The sequence below is a fragment of the Oncorhynchus mykiss genome, chromosome 12, assembly GCF_013265735.2.
Source record: "Oncorhynchus mykiss isolate Arlee chromosome 12, USDA_OmykA_1.1, whole genome shotgun sequence".
NCBI classification, from domain to species: Eukaryota; Metazoa; Chordata; class Actinopteri; order Salmoniformes; family Salmonidae; genus Oncorhynchus; species Oncorhynchus mykiss.
The window spans coordinates 34,684,563-34,697,840 of record NC_048576.1 but is presented as its reverse complement, the minus strand read 5'-3'; the positions used below and the strand labels follow the sequence as shown (position 1 = coordinate 34,697,840).

General features: G+C 41.6%; 1 protein-coding gene across 9 annotated transcripts in view; it reads left to right on the top strand.

Annotated features, from left to right (window-relative positions):
• Positions 1-13,278, top strand: part of ncor1 (nuclear receptor corepressor 1) — a 123,253-nt gene that overhangs the window by 27,690 nt on the left and 82,285 nt on the right. For all 9 annotated transcript variants that reach the window (XM_036937450.1, XM_036937449.1, XM_036937448.1 and 6 more), the window contains 4 exons: positions 5,115-5,209; positions 7,082-7,301; positions 7,589-7,771; positions 9,027-9,149. In XM_036937450.1, coding sequence (XP_036793345.1) covers positions 5,115-5,209; positions 7,082-7,301; positions 7,589-7,771; positions 9,027-9,149 — 621 coding nt within the window. The remainder of the gene's footprint in view (positions 1-5,114; positions 5,210-7,081; positions 7,302-7,588; positions 7,772-9,026; positions 9,150-13,278) is intronic.

Here is a 13,278-nt window from a genome sequence, read left to right as displayed (position 1 = left end):
TATACATCCTCCTGTTCAGTGATGCCTTACAGATAGCCAGGTAGAGGAACTGGACTACTATAACAGAAGAGGAGGTTAGAGCTGCCATTTTATCTATGAAAGCAGGGAAATCACCTTGTTTGGATGGCCTTCCTATAGAATATTCTACAACAAGTATATTGACATTACTGTACCTGTATTGACAGTGGTTTACCAGGAGGCATTTAAAAATGGCTCTTTTCCGGACACCTTTTAATGGGGCTTTGATATCGCTTATTCCTGAAAAGGATAGAGATGCTACAGAACCTGGGAATTTTAGCGCCATCAGCGTCCTTAATGTGGACTGTAAGATTCTTACTAAGACCCTTGTGATACACTTCGATAAGGCACTAGCTAATATTATTCATAGTGACCAAGTAGGATTTATTAAGAGCAAGACCTCAACTGATAATATGAGGAGGCTCTTAAATCTCATGAGGAAAAACGTCAAGGGGGATGAATACTTTTGCAAGGCACTGTAAATATGCTCAGTTTAGATATTAGTCCTATGTGCTCACCAAGGGATGTAGGAGGCTTGGCTTTACCAACCTTTCAGAGCAACCTTGAGGGAGTCTTATTTGAGTCAGAAAAGTATTTTCATATGATAGGGAAGATATACAAAACAAGGCAGAGAGCATATTAAACTGAACATCTCTTAGAAGAAAATGTACTATTCGAACCAAGGCTTAAAAAGAACTGATGTTTGCACAAGATTGAGGAAAAGTTGGAGCATAACTAAGGAAATTACAGTTAACGAAAGTGCTGTAGAATTTGTGAAATGTTGTATAATAAATTATATACATTAGTTTATACTGGAATTAGTGTACACAACGGCAGAGTTATGTTTCAAGTGTAAAGCTAATAATGACTCAATAGTCCACTCTTTCTGGGAATGCTATAAAGTCCAGAAGTTGTAAGTGGAGCTAGAAAAACATCTGTCTACATATTTCAAGACATGGCATATGGGGGTGTACTGACCATACCCAATGGGCTGGACGATTTTCTTTTCATCATGAAAACACATACAAGAAACTTGGAAGTGAATCAATTCGCCATAAATTGACACAATGGGAAAAATCGGTAATGATTTGTTATTGAAATAGCATTATTGACCGAGCATAACAAATTGGTACAATTTTAATACCATGTGGCCAAGAATAATGTAGGCTCTAGGGATGGGGGCGTGAGCATGCGGGTCAGGGCAGATGAGATGTAGTCATTGTTTGTGTGTGTCTGTAAGTTGTTGATTTTGTTTTTTGGAGTGCAATTTTTTTTATTTTAAAATGATGATTTAATAGAATTAATTCTCTAGTCTGGGTACCTGTCTTTTAGTTAACTTTCCACTCCATGTCATTGCCAAAGAGACTGGCCTTTCTGTAATCTCAATGTTTATTATGCAGCTGGATTTACGGTGGAGTTGTGTATTGGTTGTTGGAAATGACATTAACATTTTCCATGACAACATGGATTAGTCAAAAACAAATATTTAGTTGTTCGCTAGGCAAATTGTGTTTTGCGGCTTTGGAATTGCAGTATGTATTTAGTTTGATAATTTTACACGTAAACTAGCAACTTTTGACAGACTGGTTTCGTCTGGACACATTTTTTTCCTTGGCAACCAGATACCAACGTGTTCTGTGTAGAGAAATAAAAAGTGATATCATTCCAATATTTGGATAATAGTTGTGATTGGAGGATAGCTGTGATGGTTATTGAATCAGGATCAACTCCTCTGTTCTCCTACGACTCATTAATGATATAATGTTCATATTTTACAGATGCCAGAAAGGCCTACCTTTTTGGCAATGACAAGGAGTGGAATGTTCGCTAAAGAGACTGGTAGTCAGGCTAGTAATCAAGAAACTTGATATTGACATCTAGTCACTTAGCTAGCATGTTAGCAAGTGACATTGCTGAAGCCCTGAGCTGGATATAATTTGTGACACATCTTAGATTTCTTATAGAATATAGTAAGTATATAGTAAGCAGGGACATAGCACCCCGCCCCTGTATACGTAGAAACGGTATATCGCCCAAGCCTAATAAATATAGATTAGGGCTGAGCCCATTTTAGTCGATTGTTTGGTCGATAGGCTGCTGGTCAAGCAGTGGCAAAAAGAAAAAAAACATCACGGGGTACAAGACATCTGTCTGATTCGCTTCTCTCTGAGTGTACTGATCCATTGTGGAGGCAGTGGGGAGGGCACAGTCTAAGACATGTACTACTGAAATTGTATCTGGTTATATATTATAAGAACAATTTAAAAAAAAGAAAAATTTTATAACATGCGCGTTCTCCCATTTTGGATAGTGGTCACTGTCTACGGTTCAGAAACACTTCACTGTGCAGTTGAATTGGCGCCTTTTCCTAGTTGCTATGTGCATAATAGCAAAGTTAACCAGCATATTGGTGTTGAGAACAATGCATGGAGGCAGAATGAGGAGATGAGATGAGAAAACAGCCCATGTCTTATTATCTAATACAAGTGAGGAGAGAGGAAACACTAACTTAATTAGGTCTATAATCAATAGCCTAACTGAAATGTGCCTGACTTTATAAATCCTAGTTCGGAAAGTATTCAGATCCCTTGATTTTCCCCCACATTTAGTTACATTACAGCCTTGTTCTAAAATTTATTTTTAAAAATTCCCCCTCATCAATCTAAACACAATACCCAATAATGACAAAGCAAAAAATGTTTTTTAGATAATTTTTTGCAAATGTATTGAACAAACACACATTTTTATTTAAATAAGTATTCAGACCCTTTGCTATGAGACTTGAAATTTAGTTTAGGTGCATCCTGTTTCCATTGATCATTCTTGAGATGTTTCTACAACTTGATTGTACAACTTGAGTCTACCTGTGGTAAATTCAATTGATTGGACATAATGTGGAAAGGCACACACCAGTCTATATAAGGTCACACAGTTGACCATGCATGTCGGAGCAAAAACCAAGCCATGAGGGTGAGGCACTGATTTGGGGGAAGGGTACCAAAAAATGTCTGCAGCATTGAAGGTCACCAAGAACACAGAGGCCTCCATCATTGTTAAATGGAAGAAGTTTGGAACCACCAAGACTCTTCCTAGAGCTGTATGCCTGGCCAAACTGAGCAATTGGGGGAGAAGGGCCTTTGTCAGGGAGGTGACCAAGAACCCGACGGTCACTCTGACAGAGCTCCGGAGTTCCTCTGTGGAGATGGGAGAACCATCCAAAAGGACAACCATCTCTGCACCACTCAGGCCTTTATGGTAGAGTGGTCAGACGGAAGCCACTCCTCAGTAAAAGGCACATGACCGCCCGCTTGGAGTTTGCCAAAAGGCACCTAAAGGACTCTCAGACCATGAGAAAAAAGATTCTCTGGTCTGATGAAACCAAGATTGAACTCTTTGGCCTGAATACCAAGTGTCACGTCTGGAGGAAACCTGGCACCATACCTTTGGTGAAGTATGGTGGTGGCAGCATCGTGCTGTGGTGATGTTTTCAGTGGCAAGGACTGGGAGACTAGTCAGGATCGAGGGCAAGATGCATGGAATGGAGTAAAGTACAGAGAGATCCTTGATGAAAACATGCTCCAGAGTGTTCAGGACCTCAGACTTGACAACCTGACAGACCTGACAACACAGGAGTGGCTTTGGAACAAGTCTCTGAATGACCTTGAGTGGCCTAGCCAGAGGCCAGATTTTAACCCACTCTAACATCTCTGACGAGAGCTGAAAATAGTTGTGCAGCGATGCTCCCCATCCAACCTGACAGAGCTTGAGAGTATATGCAGAGAAGAATGGGAGAAACTCTCCAAATACAGGTGTTCCAAGCTTGTAGCGTCACACCCAAGAAGACTCAAGGCTGTAATCACTGCCAGAGGTGCTACAACAAAGTACTGAGTAAAGGGTCTAAATACTTATGTGTGTGTTTTGAATTTAATTTGCAAGTGATAATAACTGTTTTGAGATTAATTAGCAGTTGACTGATAACCTAGGGTCCGTCTCTCTCAAACCTTTTCCTTGCAGTTGTAGCAACATAAAAACTATCCCAAAACACACAATCCACGAAGGTCATTTCATGTTTGTTAGGAATTGATTACAAATTTCTCAGACCCTGACTTACACCGAATGCAGTCAATGGTACATTTCTTGTTATTTACAAACCGTCTATGGACAAAATAACGGTTGTTGTTATCCTCTAGTTAAGCCTCAACTTTCTGTTAAGTGCATTGACATGTCAAGTTTTGTTTGTAGGTCACAGTGTCCTGATAGAAGACGATTTTTGTTTTCTAGTGTGATAGATTAAATAGATGTTAGTCATGTTTGACCAAGGTACTAAGGTGCTTGATGAATCAAATCAAAATCAAATCAAATGTATATAGCCCTTCTTACATCAGCTGATATCTCAAAGTGCTGTACAGAAACCCAGCCTAAAACCCCAAACAGCAAGCAATGCAGGTGTAGAAGCACGGTGGCTAGGAAAAACTCCCTAGAAAGGCCAAAACCTAGGAAGAAACCTAGAGAGGAACCAGGCTATGAGAGGTGCGCCAGTCCTCTTCTGGCTGATGAAGTGGTTGTGCCAATAACTGCAGTGAAGCTCCACCATAACCTCTGAAGTGTCTTGGTGCTTCTCTGGCTATTTGTACAGTACCGTCTGCATTTACACAGGCTGCCCAATTCTGATATTTTTTCCCCCACTATTTGGTCTTTTGACCAACCACATCAGATCTTTTTCAGAGCTGATCGGATTGGTCAAAAAGCAATTAGTGGAAATAAGATCAGAATTGGGCTGCCTGTGTAAATGCAGCCAATGTGACTGTACAAATAGTTTTTTATTTACAACGTTAATAATCATCAAGTAGAGTAGTTTCCCCTTTGATAGTGTCGATGTATACAAGTAATTTTATTATCTTAAACATAAAATAAAAAAAATGTTTTGGCGAAAGCTTTGTTTTGGTGAGATGTGTTCTTGCTATGACTTGCCATGTGTTATCATCAGGCTGTGCAGCCCTGCCCTGTTCACTGTGCCCAGACTGGCTGTCACCCACCATGTTATTATGGATAGCTTCCCATGTCATGACCTTGTGTGTGTGTGTGTGTGTGTGTAGGAGTTCACCGTCCCGGACTACCGAGGTCACCTGCAGGACCAGCAGGGTCGGCGAAGGCCTTCCTTGCTTTCTGAATTCCACCCCGGAACTGAGAGGTACGTAACCATACCAACAGCCACCTCCAATCTATACTTGACAAAATTATAAATGCAACAATTTAAACGATTTCACTGACTTACAGTTCATATAAGGAAATCAAGTCAATTGAAGTAAATTCATTAAACCCTAATCTATGGATTTCACATAACTAGGCATAGGCCCACCCACTGGGGAGCCAGCCACAGCCAATCAGAATGAGTTTTTCCCCACAAAAGGGCTTTATTACAGATAGAAATACTCCTCAATTTCATCAGCTGTCCGGGTGGTTGGTCTCATTCTCTAAAACGATGTTGCAATAATCAATGACCAGCAGCGTACTGGTAGTAATACATTTAATAAATAATCATTTTAGCAGCATTATGTTGTCATCCAGAGTTACATATAATTATATATTTATTTATTTTCCAAGCTATAGCACACAATATTTTACCTACAGCAGGTTTTTAAAGGACCAAGGAGTTTGCTCTGCTTTGTATTTTAATTTTTGCCATGGAAAACAAATATCGCAATATTGGTATCGTCATAGCCCTAGTACACTCCAGACCCATGTATTTACCATGAACAAAAATATAACGCCACATGTAAAGTGTTTCATAAGCTGAAATAAAAGATTCCAGAAATGTTCCATACACACAAAAACGTATTTCCTGCAAATTTTGTGCACACATTTGTTTACATCCCTGTTAGTGAGCATTTCTCCTTTGCCAATATAATCCATCCACCTGACAGGTGTGGCATATCAAGAAGCTGAGCAAACAGCATGAAGATCATTGTGCTGTGGACAATAAAAGGCCACTCTAAAATGTGCAGTTTTGTCATGCAACACAATCCCACAGATGTCTCAAGTTGAGGGAGTTTGCAATTAGCATGCTGACTGCTGGAATGTCCACCAGAGCTGTTGTCAGAACATTTTCTTTTCTTTTCTTTACCATAAGCAGAGTTCCTCTGTCCAGTGTTATTTTGCCCATCTTAATCTTTTATTTTTATTGGCCCATCTGAGAGATGCTTTTTCTTTGCAACTCTGCCTAGGCCAGCATTCCGGAGTCGCCTCGTCACTGTTGACCTTGAGACTGGTGTTTTGCGGGTACTATTTAATGAAGCTGCCAGTTGAGGACTTGTGAGGCGTCTGTTTCTCAAACTAGACACTCTTATGTACTTGTCCTCTTGTTCAGTTGTGCACCGGGGCCTCCCATTCCTCTTTCTATTCTGTTTAGGGCCAGTTGGCACTGTTCTGTGAATGGACTAGTACACAGCGCTGTACCAGATCTTCAGTTTCTTGGCAATTTCTCACATGGAATAGCCTTAATTTCTCAGAACAAGAATAGACTGATGAGTTTCAGAAGAAAGTTATGTTTCTGGCCATTTTGAGCCTGTAATCGAACCCACAAATGCTGATGCTCCAGATACTCCACTAGTCTAAAGAAGGCCAGTTGTATCGCTTCTTTAATCAGGACAACATTTTTCAGCTGTGCGAACATAGTTCCAAAGGGGGTTTCAAATGATCAATTAGCCTTTTTAAAACGATCAACTTAAACTTGGATTAGCTAACACAACGTGGCATTGGAACACAGGAGTGATGGTTACTGATAATGGGCCTCTCTGAACACCTATGTAGATATTTCATAAAATATCTGCCATTTCCAGCTACAATAGTCATTTACAACATTAACAATATCTACACTGTATTTCTGATGAATATGATGTTATTTTAATGGACAAAAAATGTCCGCTTTTTTTTTGTGCAAATTTGCAAAAAGGACATTTGTAAGTGACCCCAAACTTTTGAACAGTTGTGTAAATCTGTGGTTTGTTTCCTTGCCACATTACTAATGAGAATTGCAATACTGGTATCGTCCCCACCACCCCAGGCCTCCAGAGAGACGTCATGGCTATGAGCAACAGTTCCACAGTGTCACCTCCCAGCAGCAGACCGACGGACATGAGGCCCTGGAAGCCAAGCGGCCTCGCATGGAGACCGTCTCTGAGGCCCACTTTTCCCACAATGCCCTGTCCGGAAGCATCATTCTGCCCCTGCAGTCCCACCAGGTCCAGGACAGCCTCAGAGCCTCCGGAGGGGAGGTCAAGAAGGTGGGCGCCGCCTATCTGCCTATTTCTAATAAAGATGTAAAGCAATGTATTAAAACCCTCAGTGACTTTCAGTATGTTTGAGGGCATCACTTTGTGCAAGGTACAGAAGGGCTAATCTAGATCACATATTGAATATTTATATGGGATACAAGTTGATTTGTAGATTCTGTACAGTCCGACTGAGTGATTCTGTGACTACATTGCAGTCAGACTGTACATGTTTGAGACTCCAATCTATTGAACCCACATTGACTGCAGTGGATTCACTTTCTCTGTCTGTGTTCCAGGAGACCCAGTTCAGTGGCATGAAAGCCGAGTCGCAGTCCCCAGGAGGGCTGCACCGTGTGGTGGAGGAGCAGGACGGCTCGCCCTCCAAACTGTCCAAGGAGGAACTGATCCAGAGCATGGACCGTGTGGACAGAGAAATCGCTAAAGTGGAGCAGCAGATCTTCAAACTGAAGAAGAAGCAGGTGGGTTAGGCCACTTGTGACGTGACACACTACTTGCCTGCCCCAGACCTGTTGGAAAGATTAATATTCTGTGATTTGTGTCGATGGGAAATCTTTTCTATCTCTGATTTCTAGCTATTAACATAATATTGGAGTAGATCTTAACACTGCCCTTCAACCAAATGCAGCAACATTACATCTAATTGAATGTTGATTGAACCAAACAAGTCTATTTGTATCACTCATTCATACCCTCTAATACCAACGTGTTTCACAAGATGTTATAAACAAGTTAAAAGCCTCTTGTCTCTGTGACAAGGAGGTGGAACTGAGCCAGTCCTTTGTGTAAGTGAGCCAGGCAGGGTGAAAGGGCCTCCAGCTAAGCCTACAGGTTAGGTAGTCATCCCAGAAAGGACCACTCTCCTCCAGGCAGCGCTACAGGTTGCCCCCCTGTCTTCACTGCTGTGTTTGAAGGCAAATCTCTGGGTCTCTTAAGTTGCTTACCACTGGAGTACAGGTCAGCTAGCTTGTTGCACACCTATGTCAGCTTTGAATTACCTGCTCCCAGAAGACGGTGAATATCTGGAGCTATGGGATTATTCACAATATCAAGCTCTCTTCCTGACCTGGTGAAGGGATAATTAACTCACTTTTTTGTTGGGATTTGAGTTGGAGAGCAAAAAACAGTTGCTGTCTTTTTGGAATCCCTACTCGTTAGACAGGAATGTGAACTGCGCTTGGTTTTGGGAGAAAGTCAATTTTTGTGTTTTCCTAAGGCTTTTCCCAGGATTTTCTGGGAATTATTTATTTATTCAAGGTATTCCAGGAGCTCCTAATCTCGGGTGGCCTTTTGTAACCTAGTTGTTTACATAACCTTTAGCATGTAAACACATGGACACCAGTTCAACTAACACACACACACACACACACACAAGTTCAACTATCAGTCAGCAGAGTGAGTCTCAGAGAGTGCAGGGACCAGCATGTCAGTTAAATTACAGAGCTCTTAAAATATATATCTTCTTTAAACAAGCATGAGCCTCGCATATCAGAAACTGTAATCGGATTAGCATCGTTGAGTTGAAATGGAGCCTTGTTCTCCTGCCCAGCCACCACCATGAGCTGTATAGAGGTGGAATTAGAAAACATGAACATTTTGTTTGAAAACTCGCAGCATGAAACCCATGTCTTATTCTTTAACTGAGGAAGTTTCCCATATAATTGTTGTGTGTGTGTGAGCACACTCATTTGTTAACTGTTATGTGTTGTCTTATAGCAACAACTGGAGGAGGAAGCGGCGAAGCCAGTGGAGCCAGAAAAGCCGGCGACCCCTCCCCCCATACCACAGGAACACAACAAACACCGCAGCATCGTCCAGATCATCTATGACGAGAACAGGGTGGGGTTACCGGGGAATCCTGTACACACACCTACTGTACTCCTACTGTACTCACTCACTCACCTCTACTACACCTGCCACTACTACACAAGACAGCTCTTTCAATGTGTCTGGTGGTCTTACCATGCATATATGAGCGTTTCACAATATTTCTTTGATTGTTTTCTCTAAATAAGTTTTTCTTCTCAATTAAAGGTCAATACACTGCATTTCAAACAGCCAGCAATAATCTAATGAATTCAGGGCTTTTAAAATTATACCTAGGCTAAATATAAGCGTTTCACCACCGTAAGACACACTAATAATGAAATAATTTTCTCAAAATAGTTTAATCTGCCTTTTTACAATAATCACACTTACAATAATCACTCTGAAACGGACCCTTTTTGTTACACATTTAACCAGAACCATGCACAATGCATATCCACTAATAATGACCAACTTATTGTAGCAGCACTAATAAATTACTGTTTATGAGACCTGGGTCTCAAAAAGTTAATCTCTCAAGCACAAGCCCACGTGCTAGTGAGTAGCCAACTAATCTTTTATATTTCAAGTCTAGCCAACTTGAATCTATTTGCTAGCTAACAAGGTAGAACAGTTGAACTGTTAGAACAGACCTTCCTGTCCGTCTCCACCTGTTTGAACAGCAAGCCAGCCTGTCCGCTTTGTTTTTAGACGTTGAAATCAAGTGGCCTACCTGGATAAGAAGATGCTTATTTCTCAGAATGAGAACGAGTTGCCAATTCCTGATCCAAATGTGTATTTCTTATGCTCATTGCAAATTTATAAAACACAGACAGCTAGCACATAACTCTGTGGATAAAATGCTGCTAGGGGTACGTGGTACCGCAATGCCGTGCAACACAAACTGAACATACATTTTCCAAATCAATGTTTTCTGATACACTTGTTTTTTGAGACATACGGGTATTGTTATAAAGGTTAAGTTCTCTATTATAGGAAAATAATGACAATGTGTTTTGGTGTCCATATGACCGCTGCATTTGAGGTTTGGTCCAACATGAAATAATGAGTTGAAACTAATTATTTTCAGAGGAAGCAATCTTTCATCTTTTGTTGTTGTGAGTGGTAGGGGAAGGGGCTTGGGGTGGGGTGGGGGGTGCACAGCACAGAAGGAGTGAAGGAGACAAGACCAAAAAGACAACATGAGAACAAGCGGACATAAACTCCCTTGCTATACAGGTATTTGGAATTTTGCCCTGAAAGATCAATTAGAATTAACTCTATATTGCCTGGTGCTAACCACACTTTACTTTTATCTAATCAAATTGTTTTGATCACATACACATTGTTAGCAAATGTTATTACGAGTGTAGCGAAATGCTTGTGCTTCTAGTTCCGACAGTGCAGCAATATCAATCTAACATGTAATCTAACAATCACACAACTAACTAATGCACACAAGTGTGTATGTGTGTGTGTGTGTGTGTATATATATATATATATATATCAAAATCAATCAATCAAATTTATTTTATATAGCCCTTCTTACATCAGCTGATATCTCAAAGTGCTGTACAGAAACCCAGCCTAAAACCCCAAACAGCAAGCAATGCAGGTGAAGAAGCACGGTGGCTAGGAAAAACTCCCTAGAAAGGCCAAAACCTAGGAAGAAACCTAGAGAGGAACCAGGCTATGTGGGGTGGCCAGTCCTCTTCTGGCTGTGCCGGGTGGAGATTATAACAAAACATGGTCAAGATGTTCAAATGTTCATAAATGACCAGCATGGTCGAATAATAATAAGGCAGAATAGTTGAAACTGGAGCAGCAGCACAGTCAGGTGGACTGGGGACAGCAAGGAGTCATCATGTCAGGTATTCCTGGGGCATGGTCCTAGGGCTCAGGTCCTCCGAGAGAGAGAAAGAAAGAGAGAATTAGAGAGAGCATATGTGGGATGGCCAGTCCTCTTCTGGCTGTGCCGGGTGGAGATTATAACAGAACATGGCCAAGATGTTCAAATGTTCATAAATGATCAGCATGGTCGAATAATAATAAGGCAGAACAGTTGAAACTGGAGCAGCAGCACAGCCAGGTGGACTGGGGACAGCAAGGAGTCATCATGTCAGGTAGTCCTGGGGCATGGTCCTAGGGCTCAGGTCCTCCGAGAGAGAGAAAGAGAGAAGGAGAGAATTAGAGAACGCACACTTAGATTCACACAGGACACCGAATAGGACAGGAGAAGTACTCCAGATATAACAAACTGACCCTAGCCCCCCGACACAAACTACTGCAGCATAAATACTGGAGGCTGAGACAGGAGGGGTCAGGAGACACTGTGGCCCACTCCGAGGACACCCCCGGACAGGGCCAAACAGGAAGGATATAACCCCACCCACTTTGCCAAAGCACAGCCCCCACACCACTAGAGGGATATCTTCAACCACCAACTTACCATCCTGAGACAAGGCTGAGTATAGCCCACAAAGACCTCCGCCACGGCACAACATATATATATATATATATATATATATATATATATATATATATATATATATATATATATGGATGAGCAATGACAGAGTGGCATAGGCAGATGCAATAATGGTATAAAATACAGTATATACGTATGAGATGAGTAATGGAAGATATGTAAACATTAAAGTGACTAGAGATCCATGTATTAAAGTGGCCAATGATTTCAAGTCTTTATGTAGGCAGCAGCCTCTCTGTTTTTAGTGATGGCTGTTTAACAGTCTGATGACTTTGAGATAGAAGCTGTTTTTCAGTCTCTCGGTCCCAGCTTTGATGCACCACTCCATACATGCTCAAATTTATGAAAGTGGAGGGTAACGATTATGCATACCAGTACTTAAATCTTAAGCATGAAGCACACTGCGAATCTCACTGCTGATAGGTACTTGACTTTGAGCGAATCATGAATATGCTAGCGGACCTGCTAGCTAGCTAAACATTTGGCTATGGGCAGGCACTGGGATTATTGAAAGTGAATGAAATCTTTTCTTTGTCATCTTGCTAGGCAGTTATCTAGCTGTGGCCATTTTTTAAATTTAACTAGGCAAGTCCGTGAAGAACAAATTTATTATTTCCAAGACAGCCAACCAGAAGGCAAAAGGCCTCCTGTGGGGATGGGGCTGGGATTTAAAAAATATAGGACAAAACACACACATAAAGAGAGACCTAAAGACGACAACACAGCATGGTAGCAACACAACATGGCAGCAGCACAAAACATGGTACAAACATTATTGGGCACAGACAACAGCACAAAGAGCAAGAAGGAAGAGACAACAATACATCACGCAAAGCAGCCACTTCACTTCCGGCGCCGACAGAGATGGCCGCCTCGCTTCGCGTTCCTAGGAAACTATGCAGTTTTTTGTTTTTTTACGTGTTATTTCTTACATTAGTACCCCAGGTCATCTTAGGTTTCATTACATACAGTCGAAAAGAACTACTGAATATAAGATCAGCATCAATTCACCATCAGTACGACCAAGAATATGTTTTTCGCGACGCGGATCCTGTGTTCTGCCTTACAAACAGGACAACGGAGTGGATCCTTTACAGCGACCCAAAAAAACGACTCCGAAAGAGAGGGAAACGAGGCGGTCTTCTGGTCAGACTCCGGAGACAGGCACAGCGCGCACCACTCCCTAGCATTCTTCTTGCCAATGTCCAGTCTCTTGACAACAAGGTTGATGAAATCCGAGCAAGGGTAGCATTCCAGAGGGACATCAGAGACTGTAACGTCCTTTGCTTCACTGAAACATGGCTCACTGGAGAGACGCTATCCGAAGCGGTGCAGCCAACGGGTTTCTCCACACATCGCGCTGACAGAAACAAACATCTTTCTGGGAAGAAGAGGGGCGGGGGCGTATGCCTCATGGCCAACGTGACATGGTGTGATGAAAGAAACATACAGGAACTCAAATCCTTCTGTTCACCTGATTTAGAATTCCTCACAATCAAATGTAGACCGCATTATCTACCAAGAGAATTCTCTTCGATTATAATCACAGCCGTATATATCCCCCCCCAAGCAGACACATCGATGGCTCTGAACGAACTTTATTTAACTCTTTGCAAACTGGAAACAATTTATCCGGAGGCTGCATTCATTGTAGCTGGGGATTTTAACAAGGCT